The following is a 23,190-nucleotide window of genomic DNA, read 5'->3' as shown; positions in this document are numbered from 1 at the left end:
AGGTTATAAAATGTTAAAGGAAGGAAAGAAACTTAAGGAACAAACTTACAGAAACATCGACTATCTGGGTGGTGGTTTTTTGAAAGGCCATCTCTGCCCTCCCCCATGGTGCAGCCCTCACGGGGATGTGCTGACTGGGGGCCAGGCAGTTGAAAATACACTACACACTTACACACTAAGCCTCTCTTGTTTATTTGTATGTTGAAGGCCAGGCAGCTTAATAGAATTTGAATATGACTAAATCCAGCCACTTAGCGTAACTGTCTGTATCCCTATAATGCAATAGCCAAGGGTAATCTGCTTGTTAGGCACTTTCCTTTATGATCTCAGCAAGTCCCACGTTCTGGAAGCAAATGTTGTATTTACCATAATCCACGAGAGGAAAACGCCAGGGCTAAAAATACAAAACAGAGCAAATGTAAAACATTGCTGCCGCTCCAGTCCTGTAATTGGTCTATAAATGAGTCTCAGGCATCTGTGTGGCAGAGATACTTTTATGTATCTCTGAAAGAGCTGGCTGCGCTTCAGATAGGTTTTCCGGGGCATCAGAATTCATAAGCGGCTCTGAAAGGCGTTTTGTGCTGACCAGGCAAATCATAGCAGGTTGTATGCAGGACTCCCACGTTTGCAAACACATTGCCTGGTGAGTGATTACATTTAATATGAGAATCAGGTAAAATTGTTTGCACAGAACCAATTGGCGGGGTGGAGATATTAAAGAGTAGAATTGCACTGGGAAATCTATATTCTCCAATCAGCCGCTGAAGAAAGGTGGGGATGCTGAGGCAGGAAGGAGTGGGAGGAAGTGAGCTGTGGGTAGGTGCATAGTGACTACGGAGAGAAAATTGTGAACAGGGAACTCCCCTCAGCCACAGATAAACCAAGTAGGGTTCAGAAAATTCAGCCAGGCTTCTACTGTATAGAAGAAGTTGCTTAATTTATTTTTCCTCCTTTAGCATCATGATCAGTACTAGTTAAGCTTTATTTAGCATTCTGGGTGCTTGGGATTGTTAGGCCATGTGGCTTCCATTTACTATCTGGCTGATACATGCTGCTGCTTACCTTGCGTGAGAAGCAATTATATTCCTTCCTCATTTATGCTTTTTTATTATTATTACTTAAAATTAGAGGACACTTTGAGAGCAACTGTACTCTTTCCAAGTGTTGTTAGACATTGAAAATAGCTTATTTAACCCTCCCAACGGCACAGAGGTAGGCAGGCCTCACTGTTCATTCTCTGTCTGAAGGATTTGCCCAGGATTATTTCTCAAGAAAGCTGCAGAGCTGGAGTTTAAACTTGAGTCTGGCTGGTATCGTTACACTTCCTAGAAATATTTTGTATTATTTTATAGACATTCAGTAAATATTAAATGAATGATTTGAATAATGCTACTTTATTGATAGTATTTTAAATGCATACATAAGAAGTTTTTCAAAAGGACGCAACATGTAATTGATCAAGCTTCTTACCAGGATATCTTTTGAAACTTCAGGAATGTCCCTCTCTCTCTACACATATTGTGCAAAAAGAAAAAAAAAAAAAAATGGATAAAATAATGAGTTAAGTATGTTTCAGGTCTGAACAATCAAACCTTTTTTAATTTGAAAATTTTCCCCCAGTTTAAGGTGTGCACTGTGATGATTTGAACGATCAGACTTTCATAATAAAAGAGGGAAGAAACATTTGTGTCATAATCTAAACAAGAAACTTTGTTTTGTCCTTTCTATTTTATTATTGTCCCGTGAGTGGCTTGCACACCTACCACTCATCCTTAGCTGGCCAGAGGATATCACATATAAAGTGGATTCCAGAAGAATATCTCTGGATCACTGACCCGCAGTCCGTCATTCCCTGACGGCCACGTGCTCGTGTTCTGTTTGCGAGTTGTTGCGATTCACATTCCTTCATAATGGAATCTTTCCTATAAGCTAAGAGGTCTTTTCAGGATTCTTCCCTTCTGAAGCCAGAGCAACCTTGACTCTCCTTGTCATTCGATAGCTCATCTTTCCCTTACAACCCATAGCCGCGTCTCTAAGCGTGTTTATCCACATAGTGCTGTCTTTGAGCCCCTGATATCTCTTGGGTGAGAAACTAAGGCAGTTTAGCAGCCAGCCCAAGGCCATGACACATGAGGACAGAACTAGATCAGAACGGCTGTGTTCATTTACAAGAAAAGGGTGGAGCCAAAATGGTAAATGAGTTTTCCAAAGTGGTATTCAGATTGAATGGTGCCTTAGTGAAAGTGATTAGAAATTATTAGAATTTTCAGTGAGTACCTGAACTAAGAGACAGATTACTAGATCCTATTTGTTTATTTATCTGACCTATCTATTTCTGCCAGCAATAGTGGCACCGACAGAAACTGGTGGCTGGCCAAGTCAAAAAGGTCTCATTTTAGTTGGTGTCTGGACATTTCAAGAACTCTTCGTTTTCAGATTGTTAGCTTCAGAGGTAGAAGTAATTAAAAACCAATCCTGCTTCCCGCCTTTTTTCTTTTAACATGATGAGTCCCAAGAGCTTCTGTAGTCATTACAAAATAAAATGCTTGTGCAAAGCTTGCCCCCATAAGCCTTTTTGAGCTTGGCCCCCATGCATACAAACCAGGATGTTTTTGTTAAGTAGGGTAAGCCTGTTAAACGATTGAGCTCAGTGTTTCATAATCAAGGCAGCGGCTGAGAGGCGGCAAGTGGATTTCTCTTGCACGGAGTGTAGACTAAGTTATAGAAACATACATAATCACTGTTTGCTAATTTTATTAGGAGGAAATTGCTCTGATTATAATGATCTCCATGGCGTAGAGTAAAAATTTCAAGTTACTGTGTCACTTGAAAATGCATTTTTATGAACGCCTGACCACGAGTATGTAAAACTGCCAGCAGAGCTGTGCCCGAGATTTCCTACCTCCCAGCTGTGCCGAGGTTTCCTTGTCACCGTGGCAGCAAGAGGGTCCCTCTCCTGTGGAGATCCACACATCAGAATGACGACTGGCCTGCCGGTGTCAGAAATAGTATTCACATGTTAGGTTAAATAAATTTTACATTAAAGGAAGACCAGAGCTTAGCACCATTGAAGCTGCCAAGAAAAACATGCTCTTGTTTATTTGAGTAAGTTAAGCAGCAGTGAAAGTGGAAATTGTACAGCAAGGACTTAGTTTAACAAGGAAGGGGCGCCTATGCTTTTCCGAACTGCACTCATTAAGATCCCTGTATTAGAACTTAATAAAGTAAAGGGCATTCTAACCATACTAAAAATGAGTATTTTTAGCAACAAAGACACTCCCACACTATGATGCATTGTGCATCTTTTGGAGTTTCCCGAAGGTGGTCCTTAGTGCATTTACAGTGTATAGAATGGATGGAACTGCTTTTGCTGACTGGTTAGAACAGGAAAAGTGTAAATATTAGATATGAATTTTGCCCAATGTGCTGCTTTCTCCTATCTTGAACCAGCAGAAATATAGGGCTGTAAATAATTGAAGCTGAGACTCAGCCAACAGTAGAGACATATATGAATTTTAATAAAATTCAAGGACAGTTGATACTTTGGCCGGCTGGCAAAGTGACACACTTTTTATATCTTGGGTCAAAATAACATTGTGTCCTTTCTAATTCTTGAAATGCTTGGCTTCCTAAAATGACCATCTTTATTTAGATTAAGGACCCATTTCGAGTAGTTTTAATAATGTATGGTTTCATACATAAGTGGTTCCATAATTTATTTCACCATTATTCTCTGTCAGGGTTTTGAATGTTATTGTTAATTAAGGAGAAAAAAAGAGAGAGTACAGTGTCTCCCTCCAGCCAGTCAAGGTTGCCCTTGCTTTTATCATTTGTTGTCTTAAAAACAAACCAAAAAACAGCCCTAGTAGCCTGTCAATAATGGCCAGTTAGTGAATTAAAAATTGCCTCAGTAAATCTCATCCTTCCAAGTTCACAGGTGAACTGCCTCCGAGCTGAAACCCATTTATCATGAGTAACCCATTTACCAGAGGAACTTTCTACTGATTTACTCCCAGTCCCTCCCACCCACACCTAAATTATTAACAGGAATATTAAGGAGATCCCCTGCCTTCATCTACTGATGCAATTTGACTTTCCCACACCGCCGAAACCACAGATCTTTAGGTTTTCTGTCACCTGTTTTAAACCATGTAGGTTAAAATTCTAAAAGAAGAAATTCTATCTATAAATACAGTACCCACTAATATAAGCCCCGTGGCCAAAGGAGGAGGGATTTCCAGAAGCAGGTCAAATAAACTCTGAGGCTTTGCACTTTCTGAGTGTGGCTTCAGGACACATCTGGCATTCCTATTATTTCTAGACCTTTCCGAGCTCTGCACTGCACTCGTTCCTGTGTGCTGAGGTGGACCAGTGCCAAGCTGTCCTTGGAGATCAGGATGCTTTCGGATGCTAATGAAAGCTCATGTGGAAGCTTCGAAAACAAGCTGATCTCAAAGAATGAGTGCAGTTGTAGGTCCACAGCTAGGAAGTTACCTCCTCATCGTGGATTCTCCCTGATTCAGATGTACTCTCTGCTAGTGTTCATTCACTCAGGTGTGCCCTCCAGCCCTCTGATCTCCAAAAATCCGAGTGCCTTTCTGCTGTTAAATAAATTCATAATTCTGTGGACACAGAAAACCTCCCACAGTTACATTTCCCAGGGGAAGGTGGTTTCCAAAATTGATACCATATGACCTTGGGAAGGGAATTAGAATCATTTTTATAGCTATTTGGGTTATTGTTTTTAATATTTCTGTATCTTCCTGTCCTCTGAGTTTTGGGGTTTCAGTATCAGTAGTGTTTCTGTTTCAGTGTAGTTTTCAGTAATAACATAACAACAAAAGACACAATCCAAGTCATTCTGCTTTCCCTCAACCAGTCTTATGGAAAGCAAACAAATAAACATGATTTTTCAAAGTAAACATGGAGCTGAAGGCAAGGTCACTGGTATCACACATTTTGTGGTTTATGCCCTTTGTTTCGGCATAGTTACTAACTTTGTGACACTATTTCCATTGTAGTAAGTGTGTCCATTTTTACATAAACAAGAACCCTGTCATCCCAAATTTTAGAGCAACATATTGTCTATTCTACATTATTTTGGAAAAATTTCTTTCATGGTAGTATTTTAATGACTCCATTGATATGAGAATTACTTTTCAATTTGATTTGATAGCTCTTATAACATTGTCTATAAAAACACACATGCAAACCTAAAATCTAAAAGATACTTGTAACACCTTCCAAAGCAGTATAATCATTCCCTGCTTTCCCATCAGCAAAAGCCGAGCTGCCTACATGTAGTCAAACCTCAACATTAAACAATAAAAGGAAAACAAAAACCTAGGCAACGATTTGTTTTCAACTTTCACTTTTAAACTCACTACTAACGCTGTGCCACACTTAAATTATAATCTCCTATTTATTTCCCATGTGCACAACCTCCTTCCCTTCAAGGAGTCTATTTAGCAAATATTGTCAATTCTGGAAAATTATGATTGTAATTTTGGTTGCCCCAGTTTAGAGCTGTCATTTTAAAATTGAAGAACTGTCGTAATATGCTTTGTGTTGTTGTTATTAAAGATAACAGTAATTATTTCAGTAACTTAAAAATACCAACAATAATAATTGCAAGTGACTTTTTAGTTTTTATATTTGACTCCCCAACACCTTTTGAGAGATCTGAAATTGTGAAGTTTTAAGAGGAGCAGAAGTGAGTGAGTATTAATCAGAAGAGAGTTTCTAAAAGATGAGGCTATCTAACTGATGAGACAAAGGCATGCTGTTTATAATCTCTGTTTCCATGACCACAGCTGTTTACTCACCCAGTTTTTAGTAACATAGTATTCTGCTTTGATTTGCAGCTGAAAAGTTTTCAAACTCAGATCTCCAAGTCCAAGTTTAGTTATTAAATTTAAACCTCATGATTTTTCCTATATATTCCCTGGATCCTGATGACCATGTAGGTCCTATTAAAGAATCATATTGCTGATGCCTTGGGTTTTGTGTGCTTTGGAATTGTTTTCCTTTCATATCTTTTCCATGGGTGAGATAACAAGGAATGATACCAGGGAGCATGAGCGTGCATGAGGGTGTTATGGGCTGCTGCTGTTGTTAATCTTTGGTTTGTTTTGTGTTGTTTTATTTTGCCTGGAGGTGGGATATATTAATTTCTTGTATTTGAATGAGGTGGATAGCATTTTGAACTCTGGAGTCTTCTATCAGCTTTACCACTCCCGCAGACAGACAGACCGTAATGCATGCATGGGAATCACTGCGTATGGCCACGAACCATGGTGCGGAAGCCCTGCCTCTTGCCAGAGGTGACCAGAAGTTGTTTATGCCCTGTGAGCTAAACCTGAAACTGAAAGGAGGCTTGGGGCTGTGTTTTCTAACCACGCCTTAACTTCACATCCTTGGGTCTTCACATGCTCATGGTGAAATCAGTCAGGAAGGAAAGAATAGAGTGAAGGCCTCTTAGGAAAAGCGGTGTAGCCTTTCTCCTTCAGACCAGAGCACCTGGCTGAAGCCATTCATTTTTCCCCAGTCCCACCTGGATCACAGCCTGCCATGCTAGATGTGCAAAGATGGGTGAGGCACCCACCCTTGGAGTAGGAGGCCGCCCTGGTACATTCTGCACCAGCCATGTGGAGTTACGGGGAGCATTCCAAAGAGAAGAAACGCTTTATGAGGCAATAAGAACTGTGTTAGCTTCTTCGAAAGCTGCACCCTAGCACCAGGGCCTAACTATATCCTGGACCTGGGGTTTAGCCCTACTAATTTTCCTCCTCAAGAGTGGAGCAGGGGGAAAGGAGTCAAGAGTGGTAGCAAGCCTGGCCGGTGTGGCTCGATGCTTGAGTGTTGACCCATGAACCAAGAGGTCACCGGATCGATTCCCAGTCAGGGCACATGCCTGGGTTGCAGGCTCGATCTCCAGGAGGTGGCGTGCAGGAAGCAGCCGATCGAGGTTTTTATTTGTCATCAATGTTTCTATCTCTCCCTCTCCCTTCCTCTCTCTCTAAAATCAATAAAAACATATTTAAAAAATGGTAGCAAGTGTGCTGTGATAGACTGAATGTTCAGGTCCCACCAAAATTCAAAACCTAACACCCAAAGGCATACTATTAATTGGAAGGTGATTAGGGATTAGTCATGAGAGTGGAACTCTCATAATGGGATTAGTGCCCTTATAAAAAGAGACCCCGGGGAGCTCCCTCACCCCTCCCACCATGAGAAGACGCCTGTTTATGAGCCAGGAAGTGGCCTCAACAGACACCAGTAGGCCCTGCCTTGATCTTGGACTTCCTGCTTCTAGAACTGTGAGAAACAAATGTTTGCTGTTTATAAGCCACTCTGCCTGTGGTGCTTTTGTTTCAGCAGTCAAAAAACAAGGTAGACAGAGGAGGATTTGAACTACCAGCTGTTCCCAATGCAGAGCTATAGCAAAAAGAGTTGTCTCGCCCCAGAAAAACCTAGTCATGTAGTCACTTCAAAATGGACCAGACTTTGGACCAAAAAAGAACATTGTTCAAGACCTTGGATATTCGGTTGGACAAGCAACTAAACAATGAGAAGTGTCAGGGCAGTGACAGTGTCTTACCTGGCACTCAGTACACAGGTTTTTAATAAGTAAAGGAAAAATATGGAATGAATGAAATAATAATGTACACTATGGCAAGGTCAAAGAGCATTTGTCATAAAGGGGGAGCAAATGTGTACAGGTCTTTCTTTTGTATTTCTGGAGAGACTTTGATTTGCAGAATTATCACCCTTTTAACTGTTCAGGGTTCTGAAGGATGTTCTTGAAGAAAACATAACAAATATTTTCTATTCTTAAGTCATCTTTTTCAAATAAAACTTATTTTTCCTCCACTTTCTTTTCGAAGAACCTCACCTTGAACTGTATTGTAGTTCACATTTCCATCATCTCAACCTGTGTATCCAAAGTGCACCAAACTTACAATAAGCCATAGTTGTCAGAGTTTGTGTTGTTGTGGGGGTTTTTACCTGAAAGTATTTCCTGATAAAATTTCAGTGGCGTATGTTTGGCTATAGACGAGTCATGGGTGGTTGGTTCTGGATTCTGGATTTTAGCAATTGCATTATGATTATCGAGCATCATGGAGAGAGGAGAGTTGGTGTCTTAGTCCGGTTACCATGAGGTTGGCTTGTCTGTAGCATTTATTTCTCTGAAGCTCACAGTCTGCCATGGTCAGACTTAATGAGTTGAGCTCTTAGCTTCCAGGAACAAAAGAGATTACTTTAGCCACATTATAAGAATAAAATTCTGTCTATTACTGGGTACAGTAAGGCATTTCTGGGTGTCAGCTAAAGCATGGTCAAGAGCCTTGACTGATGCCTAATTTTCCCAAGAAACCAGTGATTACATTTTTTTTCTTGTTCAGGTGAACCCACCAAATTTAAGCCACTCTAGAGGGGTCTTTCCCCTCTCTTAAATATAAATAGAAAGATATTTAATTTTTAATATTCTCTTCCAGGTTTTTTGACAGGTTATACATATGCTAATAGAAATAAGCTTATTATTTGAAGCACAGAGCTGCTTGTCACCGAAGCTTCATTAACACCGTTATCACTGCCTGACATTTATCTTATAATTTTCTAGAGCTGGCTGTTGTGTCTCCATGGAAACCCAAATTGCAATTGAAACAAGTAGTATAATAAAGGCATCCACTGAGATTGACAGCATGCAAAGCCTGGCTACATTTGTTTATAGTTCCTTCAGTAGCTACAGCTAGAGATGGAGAAAGATGCACTTTGGGTGCTTAGAATTAACTGTCGCATCATGTGCCGTACCTGACTCTGCGTTTATGGCAGGTTTACCATAACATTGTTGGTTCTGATGTTAGTAATTAGGTCGCTCATCTTTACTGGAATCATCTCAAGGCATTATGAATTGGATATAAAATTAACCACGATTCCATTTGGATCCCAAAGGAAATTCTTCCTGGATGATTTTGAAACTGTGAAATGTTGGTCAGACCTTAAACTGGGGGGTCCATGGTACCTGATGGATTTCTTTCTGGGCAGGGGGAGCAACCACGCACTTGTGCCATTTCATTTTTTTTCCCCTTGATATAGAAGAACCTGTGCTCCTCTAAGTTCATGACTTCACATCAGTTTGGTTAATGCCTCAAAGCGAAGAGTCATGAAACTGGAGTGGGTCCAGAGTGAATTAATCTGAAATTAATTTGATTTTGAAAGACTCCATCTGGCTATGTTTGGGAAAGGCAGTTAGACAGATATATAAACAAATCTGTATTCATTGTGCCAGATGTAGTGTCAAAAAATGAAGAAATGACTTTAAGAAAATCAGCTATGGGAATTTTGATATAATGATATTCAGCGTCGTAGAATAACAGCCATTATAGTTTAGCACATAATCCTCTTTTTATTCTTACTTGTTTAGGGGGTTAGATCCGATGGGGTGTTTTTAAGGAAATAAGCATATTAAATGCCAAAGCCTATTTTAATTGGTGATTTAAGATGCTAAATGAAATTTATGACATACTGGGAAAAAGAGAGGGAGGGTGCCTATAGTATTTTGAATGAAAATGTGGTGTTTGGTATTGATTTCATCTTAAGATGTGATTTTGGGATTTCAAAACTAGCAAAGTAGAATGTCATTTGGACTTTGCCTTCTGATATGTAGTTTTGTAGCATGGCAAATGTATGCTTGTATCATGGGGAACCAAACACAATGAACTAACATTCATAGAATTCTGGACGTCTTCTTTGAGTAAACCTACAAACTTGGCAGTGTTCCTTTTCATTAGTTTGCAAATTTCTTTAAGCAGACTATCAGAGAGGCAAATGTTTTGGATTACTATCTAGGAATGTAGTGCAATCATATAACATCTCATTGCCTTTTCTTATGTCGGGACAGAAAGATTCTGGAAAATTCGTGATTAGTCCCTTGAATGGTATCACAGTCATCTCTTATGGTCCTTTCATTTCCAATTTTTAAACCTCAAATATCATCTTTTGTAATGTCTTGAAGAGAAAGTATTAAAGTTTACTCTTAATCTGTGAACAAGCAGAATTTAGTTTAGAGAAACAAGCTTCCCCAAGGGGAACAACTCATTTCCCCCCAGGCCCCCACCCACCTCCCTCACTTCTACTAGCCAAACAACAGCAAGAACAATAACAGGAGGTAAAAATAGAGCAGAATACTTAGATAGCAAAAATCTACTCCCAAAAAGCTGAAGAAACTCAGCAAAATCAGTTGCTGCATTTAATGACAACAAATTAGATGCTACACAAATCTTGAATTTTGATACTCAAGGGAGTGTTAGAATGAATGAGAAAGTAAAATCTGAGCTACCTGGAGCCCCTGGGGAATGAAAAAGGCTTATTAGCTAAGTTTGCAGTAGAGATGAAAGTTTATCCTTTAAGGCACCAATTCTCTTTATTGTTTCATTTTAAAGGAATTCTTAATAATGAATTATATATTTCTCTGGCTCCTTAAACAGAATGTATTGAGCACAATGTGACCCTTTAGATGAGACAAGATTGTTGTTATGCAAATTAATTATTCTGCTACTCTGCTGTCCTTGAGAAGTTCTGGAGAATATAACATAAGTTAGCGCAGCTCTGAATGGGCTTTCACTGCTGGGCCCATTCAGATCCTCATGTATGTTGGCTGTCACTCGGTGGACCACCTATTGCAAGCTGTCTTGTGTGCTGCTGCTCATCTCCTGTGGGTTTGAAATGCAGGTGATGAAGACTGAAAAAACAACATAAAATAAATCTTTGAGGAACGGTTTAAAGGGCATGGCATCAGGGCAGGAAGTTTGTGACACACATTTTGACTGCTCTGGGGTCCTTTATTTCTTAATTCTCTTGTTGGCATTTCACAAACATGAGTTTGAAGGCATTATCAGAAAAAAGAAACACCTCTGAACCTAATAAATCAGGTTAGTCTACAGAATCACATATCTTTCTTCACACATGGATTGTTTTCTGACCTAAACCACTGTCATTAATATGATGTCATTAGTTCCTATTTACTGTCAGCTTTCGATTTTCCAGATCATTGGAAGAAGCAGTGATGTTACTAATCTCCCACACTTTTGTATCAAGCCTTATACTGCTGGTTGCAGCCCTTCAGCTGGCATTCAGTTTACTTATATACCTTGAGTATACATTGTTTATGACAGAGGAAGGTTGGCCAAAAGCAGCTTGAGGAGAGACCAGCCTGAGATTAAATGCTGCCATTGATAAATGATAAAATGAATAATGAATGGACAGATAATCAATATTTAAGGGAAGGTTAGATAGAGTTCTGAATGCCAGGCAAGCACAAAGGTCAGTAAAGTCTGTCCTTTAGTTCAAAGTAGGAGGGAGAGCTCACTGAACAGTGTTGCAGTGGTTTCATCATCAGGATCGCCAGAATTAGGACAGTGGCTGTGTCGGAACAAGTGGACCCAGTGGGCATTTAGAGAAAAACAGGCATGTAACTCATTGGCAATAGGTATATTGACCCTCAGACTCAATGGAATAGTGCTAGATGGGATAACACGGTTCTTTATAATAATGGTGATGAATCGAATAATATGTGACTTAAGTTTTACAGATCTTAAGATTTCTTGCTGTATTAAATCTATTCATTCAGAAAATATGTTGAAAATATCCTGAGACTGAGTTCAAGGCACCGTGCTTACCTTCCAAATGAGGTCTTCCCTGAACACCTTATTTACAATTGCAATCCTCCACCCAACACCCTGTCTTTCTTCCCTGCTTTATTTTTCTCCATTGAAATGATCTCTTTCTCACAATCTCTTAGGTTTACTTACTTTGCTCATTTTATGCCCCCCCTCTAGAATATAAGCTCCATAAAGGTAGTTTTACCTTATTTTATTCATTGCTGTATTGTCCCCCAGCACCTTGAATAATGCCTGGGTTGTGGGGTCACTTTTAAATACTTACTGAATTCGTGATTAAGACACCCTTGTTCTCACAGTTTCACAGTCTCATCATGTAGCTGATCGGGAGCTCAGTTAAATATTTCTGTAGATTCAGCTGTCGGGGAAGAATCGAGGTTAGGGTAGCAGTAACTCGGCGTTCAGTGTGTGTGCTGTGCCATTGTCCCTCTTCTCAGACTCGGGGCAGGGTGCTGTGCCATTGTCCCTCTTCTCAGACTCGGGCAGGGTGGAGTACAGTTTGAGCCAGTAAGGAAAACAGAGAAGTTGAACATGAAACCTAACTGGAAGACAAGATTATTTTTGGATACACTGAGTTTGAGGTGGGGCTAGAGCCTTCTGTCAGCTGTAGCTGTAGAAGATCAGATTGGAGGGTTGAATGGACTTGACCAGGGAAGTGATTTTCACGCAAGTGGTAGGGAGTGACAGGAACGTGGGAGAGAGGGTCACTTCCAGAAGAATTAGCTCACAGTAAAGCATGGAGCTGGATGGGGCTTTATGGGTGGCAGCAGGTTAGCAGTTGATGGCATTAGGAGCGAGCATAGGTGGGGGACTGTGCTGTGCCCCCAGTGTGGGGGGCTGGCAGTGCATATGATGGTCGTCCAGCCATGGCAGGTCCCCTGTCTCAAATGCATGTTCCTGGGAGAGGGGAGGTACCTGCTTTCTCTCAAGTCTCTGTACCCTTGTCACAGCCTACTTTTTTCTTCAGTGACTTTCTTTCAGTCTCCTTGCAAGCTCAGTGAAACAGCTTATCATCCTTTGCCTCTGATTTTTTTCAGATTCCACTTAAAAATTTGACCACAGGGATGAAGTGTGGTTTAGAATGCTGAATGCCAGTCCCTGCAGCCAAAGTAGTCACTTGTTGCTGGCTTACTGCAGGCCCTAGATATTGCTCTGTCTGGGCCTTATCACTTTGTATTTTGGTTTTATGTTATGCATATGTTTGTCTCTTCTCATTGGCTGTGTGGCTTAAGGGCATAAATTACTTATATTTCAACTCTCTCCTTTACACCTAGCACCAAGCCTGACATAAAGCAAGTCTTCAATAACTGTAATGTGAATTTAAGAAACGGATGGTGTGTGAGAATAAACCTTAGGTGCGTTCAGTATTTCTTCAGTGGGTGGAGGGTGTTGTGAATCCTCTCTGGTTGCTTTCTCTTGCATAAATAAATCTTGGCAAAATGTTTAGACAGCTGTGAAAGCGAGAGTTCTTTGCTTTGAGAAGCATAGTTGCTAAAACCCAGGTACAGGGTCCCAGGTACCATGTCTGTTTTGTTTGTGGCTCTCGGTGTGCATCCCTCGTTTTTCATTTGCTGCTAGAATAGGAAGATGGGAGACATTTTTGGTAAAAATCAATATTCAGTTTGAGGAGTTCAGACTAGTATTGAGTTTCCTCCCACATGTGTCTTTGTGTTGTGTGATTCACATTTCCGTTAATTAATTGATGGGGGGCAAACTAGGGTCTTCTCTGTCATCCAGAGGGCCATTTACAAGTACTTGCCCAAGCAAACAGGTGACTTCTGCAGCATTTAGCCGTGGACACCTAGAAGGTGTATGCACTCAGACAGGTGGCTCCCTTTCTCCCCTCCTTTCCCCATCTGTAAAGGGGGGCAGTAATCCTGACCTCAGCCATGGGGGAAGGATTAATTAACGTGAGTTCCTGGAGCACTTGGAAAATGTGAAGCCCGATATGAATCCTCTGTGTGATGATTATTTCGCAGTTGCCATTTCTAAAAGTTCATCTAAGAAACCTCTCCCTGTGCAAATGCCTTCTGCTCGGCTCTGAAGTCCACTGAACTATTTCTGATAAATCACCGAAGGAAATGAGTTCCCAGGACAGGGGCTATCCAGGACCGCCGCCTCACTGCCTTCCCAGCAAGGGTTATTGTGTGTTCAGGCTCCAGGTCCCCCCTGCATGCCTCCGCATATACTTCTTTGTGGGGGTGTTCCAGCTTTCTGCCTTTCACTAGCAGTTAAGTTGAGGTAAGGTAATAGGGTTTCCCTTTTGCTTGGTGAACCCAAAGGCCTATGCTTTGCAGCCTTTTCTGCAGGAATAGGGTTACATTTCACCCTGATAAACAGATATACAGATGTCCTCTGACTCACGATGGCTCTACTTGAGATTCTTCAACTTTATGGTGGTGCAAAAGCGATACTCATAATAAATTACGTGAGATATCCAACGCTTTATTTTAAAGTAGGCTTTGCATTAGGTGATTTTGCCCAACTGTACCTAATGTGAGTGTTCTGAGCATGTTTAAGGTAGGCAGGGCTAAGCTATGATATTTAGTAGTCAGGTGTATTAAATGCATTTTCAACTTATGGGATTTTTGAGTGTGCAATGGGTTTATCGGAACATAACCCATCATAAGTTGAGCAGCATCTGTATAGCTTTTAGACCTCCAGCCGAATACAATTTAACCTTAACTCCAGCAGCCCACCAGAATGCCTGTCACAAATGTGTTCTTTCCTGGTTGTCTGTGAATGAAACTGATATCCTATATATTGTTAATGAAATTTTATTTCAAATTTTGACAAAGCATGGGGATGAGTATATTGCATATAGGTGTACTTATAGGAAATGTGAACCTTTTCTTCAGAGGAGCACAGACTAATTTATTTACAGTTTGAGCATTTGGAGAAAGCCTTGGCCTACTCCAGCTACTTAGGGCAGCAATTTTCAACTGGTGTGCCACAAGAATTTTTAAAACATGCAATAGCTGACTATTTAGTCTGGGGCACTAACCTCTTTTCCCTTAAATTGTCAAATAAAAATTGACAACAACCAACGCAACAATACCCATCTGGTATGAATGAATCAAAATTATAACTTTGTTTTTTGTCAGATCAGCAAAAAATATAATATTTTTTTGGTGTGCTGCAGAATTTTAGTAATTAGTTTATGTGTGCCGTGAGATGAAAAAGATTGAAAACCTCTGACTTGGGGTATCATTGGATCCAGTGAATCATCTGTGAATTCAGCCAATCTACAGATATCTCACCTTAGAGATTGGGGCCCCATTCTGTATTGGTGTGGCCGTGACCCACACACTTTGGCTACGCTTGGTAAGTGGTAACAATACCTTCCAGGTAAACATAGGAACGTCAGTGGCTTGATCATCTTATTGGTGAGAAAACACATCCAGAGAGTTTTGTTGAGTTTACTAGAGTCACTCAGCAACCCAGGATCCCACTGCAGTTAAGATGTAGCTGTGTGTGTCAGTGACAAAGGTGTTCTGTTGAAAGGTAGTCACAGAAGGTGGAGGCTTTCTGCCCGGTGACCTTGACGTGGTGCATTTTTTTTTTTTATATGTCTTTATTGATTTCAGAGAGAGGAAGGGAGAGGGAGAGATAGAAACGTCAATGATGAGAGAGTCATTGATTGGCTGCCTCCTGAATGCCCCCGACTGGGGATCGAGCCTGTAACCCGGGCATGTGCCCTGACTGGGAATCAAGCCATGATCTCCAGGATCCTAGGCCAATGCTCAGCTGCTGAGCCACGCCTGGCCAGGCAATGTGGTGCATTTTCAAAGGGAGATGCAATTCCCAGAGCATGAGGTTGTATGACAGCTGATTCCTTTTCCTAAATTGAGAGGCTTTGGTGAGTGGAGAGTAGCGGGTGGAGGCTCCTGAGCACGACCTTGTCCGAGTCCTCTGATATATTCTGCATAGTGTGGTAATGAACTGATGCTGTGTCCAGGTGCCACATTGCTGTTCGAGGAGAGAATTCTGTTCTTAAATCATAACAACATGGACCATGTAAGAGGTGGTTCATAATATTGGATTTTGTGCCTATTCTGTTGCCCGCCAGAAGGCACCAGGCCCTTCACCAAGTTCTTTCTGCTTTTCCCTCTTTCAGCTTAGTCTTGGACAATTTCCTGCAATCACCAAACAAAGCCTATGTCTTCATGCGCTCTTATTTAAGTACAGGTGATATTTAAAAACAATTCAGCTGCTGACTGAAATGGTGGGACTGCAGTTGGGCTATTAGGAAGAATTAGCACAAATTGAGAGAGATGAAGCTCTGGCAGCAACCCTAAGTTCAGCGGCTCTGTGTGAGCCTGCAGGCTGCTCTCCACAGTGCAGGTGACACCTTGTCAGCTCCCCGGCCCATGCCTTAGTCACTTGTGAGCTAAATTGGACACAGGGAATCACCCCAAGGTTTCAGGCAGCTGGTCATGTTATATAAGTTGTCATTTCCATATATCATCATCTGGGTCCAAACCATAACTGTAAAATTACAGAAATTAAGAGCCAGGTGGGCCCTAGCTGGTTTGGCTCAGTGGTTAGAGAGTCGGCCCGAGGACTGAAGGGTCCTGGGTTCGATTCCGGCCAAGAGCACATACCTCAAGCCCCGGTCAGCGTGCAGGAGGCAACCAATTGACATGTCTCTCTCACATCGGTGTTTCTCTCTCTCTCCCCCTTCCACTTGCTTTGAAAAGCAATGGAAAAAATATCCACAGATGAGGATTAAAAAAAAAAAAAAAAAGAGCCAGATGGAAATTATTTTGCTCTTTGTTTTACAAGTGAGGAAACTGAGATACAGAGTGGTTATATGATTTGCCTGGGATCCCACAGTTAATTAAATGCTGAGCCATGACACAAGAACCCAGGCCCGCCAGCCCACGGTCCCACGGTCCCACTGACATGCTATGGTGTGCCTCAAGCCTTCACGTCATTTTCCTGGGTCCTCATTCCTATTTTCCCAAAACAGCCTCCTGATGGAATAATGTTTTAGTGAATCTCAAATTCAGATTAGTTTTTTAAAGGTATATTTGCATTTAGTACTATTTAAATTTAACGTGAAATAAAGTTTAAATTCAGTTTTCCAGTTGGAATAGCCACATTGCAATTCTTCAGTAGCCGCATGTAACTAGTGGCTACCATACTGGATGGTACAAATTCTATGACATTTCCATCATTGCACAGAGTTGGACAGAACTGACGGGATATTCCACAGAACAAAAAAAGTAAGATGGATTAAAAAGCATGGGAATAATAAGATTATTAAGCACCAGGGAGATTAACCATCTTTATACAGAATTTTTCCAAGACAGGGCATCTTTGTGTGTTGGTTTTGGGTTTGTTCATCTTCTGAAGGTGGCACTTTATGTCTTTTTTTCAGCATGAATATAATTCTAGCCACTTGGCATTTCTCATACCCCTTTTGTAAATGTGTTGTTCTTCCCTTTATGTAAATAAAGGAGATATAATGCAGAAAGTTGTTATCGAAGGAACAAAAGAAAGAATAAAAATACCAATTCTTTTGTTTCCATTCTCCAAAAGAAAGCTTGGAATTCTGTGAGCCTTATAAAAGCTTGTTGTCCTGGAATTAATAATGATAATAATAGTAATGCATTTATTTCAACCAATTATTAAAATTTTAACATTTTACTACTTAGAGGACCCTGCAAGGATTTTGCATATCTTCTGTTGATCTACTTCTCTTTACTCCAGAATGGAGTACAGAAGTAGGTCAGTGCCTGTGCTGAAAGCAAAAAGTAAGCACTCTCGTTTTTTTTCCCTAAACGTCATTATATTTCCCTCTTGGCTCTGAGACCAATACCACCAATGCCCACTGACTTAGTGCTCTCTGACTTGTGGTCTGGTTCCATATGGCATCTGTCCGGGAGGAGCCTTATAGTTGGCTCTTTGCCACGTGAAAAAGCATAATTGGCACTCAGGTTGGTGCCAGCAGAGATGTATGTGCCTGTGTCTAGGGCCTGCACGTGGCCACTGAGTCCACAGGAAACATCACCCTAGAGCAGGAGCAGGGAATGTCATTTGTTCTAGCCCTGCCAAGGCAACTGCAGGCAGGACTCGAAATTCAATAAATCTAGGAGCTTTTTTCATAGCTAATTTTTAAGTTGATCATTTTGTATGGCCTGGGAATGATGTTATAAATATCCAAATGGCCCTTGGCAGAAAAAAGGTTCCCCACCCCTGCCCTAGAGAAACCCAGTTCATGGACTATTAAGTGACGACAATTGGCCTTTACATCTTCATGTGTCCATATTCCGCAGGCACCTCTTAGGGGTGTGACATAGGATAAGTCACTTCACCTCCATGACTCTCAATTACTTTATTTCCAAAATGGGGATAATGATTTCAGCTTCCTGGAGCTGTTGTGATGTTGGATGTCAAACACCTGGCAAAGGTTTCTAGAAAAGAGTAGGCCCTCAAGAAATAGTATTTGAATTTGAATTAATTCCTGCACTGTAGTGGGTGCTGAGGATGTCTGGGGAGTGCAGAGAAGCGAGCTAGTTCAATTTTCTAAGTCTGATATCAGATTCTAGTAAATAGATCTAACTGAGAGTCTTGCTGAGATTTGGGGTATCTGTTCACATAATTACTCCTCTGAACAGCACATTGGCTCTTGGTGGCCTCTGGCAAGTACCCCCAAAGGTTTAACTGTGGGACACACAATTTCTGGCTTACTTAGAAATGTCAGTGCTGACATCCCCACGAGGACAAAAGAACTCAGTAAGTCTCTGCTAAAAATGAACTCAGCCAGGCAGAAAGTTGGGAGTCCAAAGCAGGCATTTGTGTGCGTTAGAACGAAGTTAACTAGGCTATTGCAATACTGTGGGGCGTGGGATTCATCCACACGTGGGACATGGGTAGGGTGGGACCCCTGTCGGACAAGGAAGCTTTCCATGGGGAAGATGTGCTGCTGTTGTGGTTGTTGATTTGTATGACAGCTAAATGTCCTTGGATTTACTTAAGGAAGGGATCATTATGCAAATTTGATGCAAATATTTGGAATGATTGTTTGCAAAATGCAAGTAGTTAGAAGGGATGTAGATGTGGCTGAGAGGCACTCATTGAGGTGACAGGAACAGAGAGGAGGGGAGTCTAGAGATGGAGACACTGATGTAATTAGTGAGAAAATGTGGGCTGTAAAGTAGTCTTAACAGACTCTTGAAGTTCAGCATTTCCACAGATAGAAAGAGGACAGGGGGTGTGTGTTTCTTGCAGTGGTACCTTTCATTTGGCAGTGGGATTCCTGGGACCCAGTATGTCTTGTTCTTGGCCTTGTCTTATAGATTTGCCATGAGCTGTACACTCTCAGTTCAAGGCAGAGCCGATGCAATATTTGGCAACATGATGGATTAGAGATATGTTGTGCTTTGGAGCCCATTGGGCCTAGGTTTGAATTCTACCTCTATAATTTACAAGCTGGTCATTTTAGGAAATGAACTTATTCCTTAAATATTTGCATCTGGAAAATACTATTTTCTCTACAGTTGTTATAAGGATTAGAAATAATGTATGTAAAGTACCTAGCACAGTATCTGACCTATAAATGCTCATTAAAAGATACACATTATTGCCTGGCCAGGCATGGATCAGTGGTTGAGCGTCGACCTAGGATCCAGGCTATCAGGGTTCGATTCCCGGTCAGGGCACATGCCCGGGTTGCGAGCTGCAGCAGATCAATGACTCTCTCATCATTGATGTTTCTATCTCTCTCTCTCCCTCTCCTTTCCTCTCTCTGAAATCAATAAAGATATATTTTTTTAAAAAAAATACACATTATTATTTAGGATATGAGTTGTGTTTGAGTCTATATGAGAAAATCTGGGTTGAAAAGTAGACGTGTGATGTCTACTTCATTTCAAGTATGTCACAACTGCAAAGACAAGATTAAAAATAGAAATAGCTAACACTTATTAGACACTTACTCTGGGCCATTTCCTGTACTAAGCATACGACTGTAGGAGATGAAGTCTCTATTCCCATTTTACAGATGAAGAGTCTGAGACCCAGAGTGGCACAGTTAGGATTTGGTGGTGCCAGAATTCAGAGCCCATGCTCTGAGTCCTACATCCCACTGCCTCAGGGTGATAAGAGGTCTCCAGGCATTTCTGAAGTATGGCTGATGGGAGAGGGATTATAAATACGGGCTCACCAGCATAAAGACCAAAGGTATAAGGGATGTCCTCTTCTCAGTCTCCCCTCCTTTATGTGCCTCAGTGAGTGCATTTTTGGAGAACGTAAGAACGGCCCCTCATTTGGAGAGACACTAAGGGATCCGTGCTCTAGAATTCTAAGTTTAGATATTGGGACTGGTATACTCTCACCTAGCTCCTTCTTTGTACTAACTGCTTTTAGAGACCAGATGCAACAGCCCCATTTTTTAACTTCCGTTCTCTGTTAGCTGAACCTGTGGTAATGCCTTCCTCTCTTCAATCTAGCTGATTGTCAACAGCACTAACCACAAGTCCTTCCTGTCCCAGAAATAAGTCTTGCCACACTCTAAGCTCCCAAGGAGTTGTGAACACTACATTCTGCTCTGTGTAGGGCTCTGTCACCTCCACCCCACCAAAGTTAGCTTCATGGGGTTAATAAAGTGTTTATTGAATTCTCAAAGGGTGATTTGAAAAGAAATAAAAGTGCACAGGAACAAGATAAATGATTGATCTGTAATATAAACAAGCATTACCCTACACCTAAATTGTTGCAAGGAGATTTTGTGCTCAATATTTTATTTAGCAGAACATGTTTTATAACAATAAGGTTGATTAGAGAAAGCTCTGAAAGTGCTCCAAGTGAGACAGTTTGATTGTTTATCTCAAGGATAAAAAAAAATAAAGTGATGAAATAGGGGGATCAGAAGAAGTAGAAATTAAAGCCAGGTCCTAGCGAGTAGTATTTGCCATCATTTAAAATACCTTCTTATCCTTACCCCAAGACCGCACTGAAGTGGCACCTGCCACTGGCGGTGAAGTTTTCCTTTACGTGGGTCCTTTTTGACTTTTCTGCCTCTGGGGCCGGGGGCTGGAGGACGATCATGGACCTGGCTCTGTGGGTATTTTGTCTGCTAGGTTTGTGCTTGTTTAGGTGCATTTTCTTTTCACGGGCCGAGAAGCAAAACCAAGAGGGCAGGACTGCAAATGAATGCTGCTCAGGGCATTCAGCCCTGTCACTTGGCAGAGTAGGTGGGTTTAGGGGGCATTCGGGGGGGGGAGACAAAGAGGGTATGTGGTTTTGCTTTATTATTTACTGAAGGTCAAATAGGGGGGAATCCAAGTAAAAAATGAACGTCCTCCTCATCATATTTCATGATGACTAGAATTGCAGGCTCTAAATAAGCCTTCTCTCTTCCAAATGGGGGCTTTTTAAGCCTTAAGGAAGATTGATAGGTAAAGGCTTATGTCCTTACTCTTTGTATCATCCCCAAATATTTACTGAAGCTAGGAGAAGAAAAGGCAGACTTCCTTCTTTTCTCTTCCAAACGTGTGATTGTTTAGAACTCAAGTGCAACATCTGGAAGTCAGGCATACAGAGAGCAATTTATGGAGTGTGAAAGATTTGGAATACTCAGTGTCCTTTAGCGGGAACTCAACTTTCTGGGGCTGCATTTTTTTTTCCCCCCCTGGCACAAAGCAGGCAATTCTGAGATCGCCTTTGCCTCCCTGAATTAAACCCTTTGTGCCTGGGTCCCATAAACAATGTGCTTTTTAAACGGGAGCCCCCTCCCTGCCCTGGCCCTTCTCGCCAGCGGAGGCAGCCAATCGGCTGCGCCCAGCCGCATTGCTGGAGCACTTTCCATTCCGAGCAGCAATAACGTACTAATTTGATGCACACATGGATGCCTCGCGCGCTCTGCAAATTCATCATCAGCATCTTGCATTAGTCATCTGACGGACTGCCAAGTGTTTCATTTTCTTTTCATGTGACTTTATCATTATCACCTCTCTTCTCCTCCCCCCCCCCCAAAAATCTCCCAAAAGGGGAGGGGAACGCGGTGGTTGGGGGGGGGGGGGCGGGAAGGAATCCAGCAGAAATCCAGCCCTGCCTTTCTTTCCACACGAGAGCCAGTGTGAGGCTGATAAGGCTGCGGATGCATTGATGGCAGCCTTGCAGAACGAGACCTGCACTTAACTTGCAGCTGCCTCGGAGCTGGGTTTCAAGATGTCCACGCCCCGGGTGACAGCCGGCGGGGCGCTGCCCTGGGCTCGGGCTCGGGCGGGGTGCTGAGCAGCCGCCGCCTGCAGAGAGAGCCCGCCGCCGCCGAGGAGCAGCCCAATGGTGCCTGTGCTTTGTTTTAGTTCATCAAATTTCTACGACTCATTAGGCACTTTGCCCCACGCTCCTCTCCCCCCTCCTTCCGCCTCCCCGCCCCCACCCCCCAATTTTTTTTTCTTCCTGTCCCTCACGGTGCAGCCCTAACTCTGGCTCCCGGTTCCCTTTTTGACAGTAACGGCACAGCCAACAAGATGAACGGCGCTTTGGATCACTCAGACCAACCAGACCCAGATGCCATTAAGATGTTTGTCGGGCAGATCCCCCGGTCTTGGTCGGAAAAGGAGCTGAAAGAACTTTTTGAGCCTTACGGAGCCGTCTACCAGATCAACGTCCTCCGGGACCGGAGTCAGAACCCTCCCCAGAGTAAAGGTACAGCCGCGGGGTGTGCGCGGTGGGGCGGGGGGCCCGGGGGCCGCAGGCGTCCGGGAGGGAGAGCTGCCCGGGGAGCCGCCCGCTGCCCGCGCCCGCGCCCGCCGGCTCCTCCCCGCGCCCCCGCCCGCCTCCCGGGCAGGTGGACCGAGCCGGCGGGACGCGGGAAGGAGGAGCGCAGGGAGGGGGCGCGGCTGCGGCCGCGCCTGTGCCGGGCGCGTGATTGCTCTCCCGAGGTCACTTTCTAGGCAGCGCAGGCTCCCCTTCTTCAGTGGAGTGGCTGCCTCTCTAAGGAATAGCGTTTTTTTCAGCCCTGCATTTCAGGAGTAACTCTTTCCACCCCTACCTTCCCATTATTGCTCATGTAATTACAATTGCATTGCACTTTTCCGTAGCCCGTGGGGATCCTGAAATGCCTCAGGAACAGTTAGTGCGATCCCACCGGCCTGAGGAATAAAGGCTACACTTTGAGGAGGGACATCAATCCTTGGGGGTCTAGATGGGCATCCTTAGGAGGTGAAGTGTGCCTTTGGGGGCGGGAAGTAACACCCTAGTGGCCTGAGTTAGTTAGCACACCTTCAAAATGCTTGTGGTTTACGCCCTTACCAGTGGTAAAATTCACATGTACAATCTGGTGGCTTTTACTGCCTCCATTTTAAGATGAGGGTGATGTTGGGGGCAGGGGGGACAGTTATTAAACTAGAGAGAAGCCAGCAGCCTCTGTACCACACTGAAGCTTCAGTGTATTAGAGTCATCCTTTGCAAGCCCCTTGCAGACTATATTTAACTCCTTGCTGCCACTTGGTCTCTGTTGGTATTTTAACCTTGCTTTAGCAATTTGGTTCTTTCT

General features: G+C 42.5%; 1 protein-coding gene across 9 annotated transcripts in view; it reads left to right on the top strand.

Moving 5' to 3' along the window:
- The window catches only part of CELF2 (CUGBP Elav-like family member 2), a 497,548-nt gene that overhangs the window by 312,193 nt on the left and 162,165 nt on the right, over positions 1-23,190 (top strand). For 7 of the 9 annotated variants that reach the window (XM_087825724.1, XM_087825730.1, XM_087825745.1 and 4 more), the window contains one exon: positions 22,144-22,340. In XM_087825724.1, the coding sequence (XP_087681850.1) occupies positions 22,144-22,340 (197 nt within the window). Of the gene's footprint in view, positions 1-21,499; positions 21,619-21,902; positions 21,975-22,143; positions 22,341-23,190 lie in introns of those variants that run through there. The other 2 variants (XM_087825760.1, XM_087825768.1) reach the window with 2 other exon arrangements.

This window comes from Miniopterus natalensis, chromosome 1 (assembly GCF_054644295.1).
Source record: "Miniopterus natalensis isolate mMinNat1 chromosome 1, mMinNat1.hap1, whole genome shotgun sequence".
Classification (NCBI taxonomy): domain Eukaryota; kingdom Metazoa; phylum Chordata; class Mammalia; order Chiroptera; family Miniopteridae; genus Miniopterus; species Miniopterus natalensis.
Note: the sequence above shows the minus strand (reverse complement) of the source record. Positions and strands in the feature narration are given on the sequence as shown.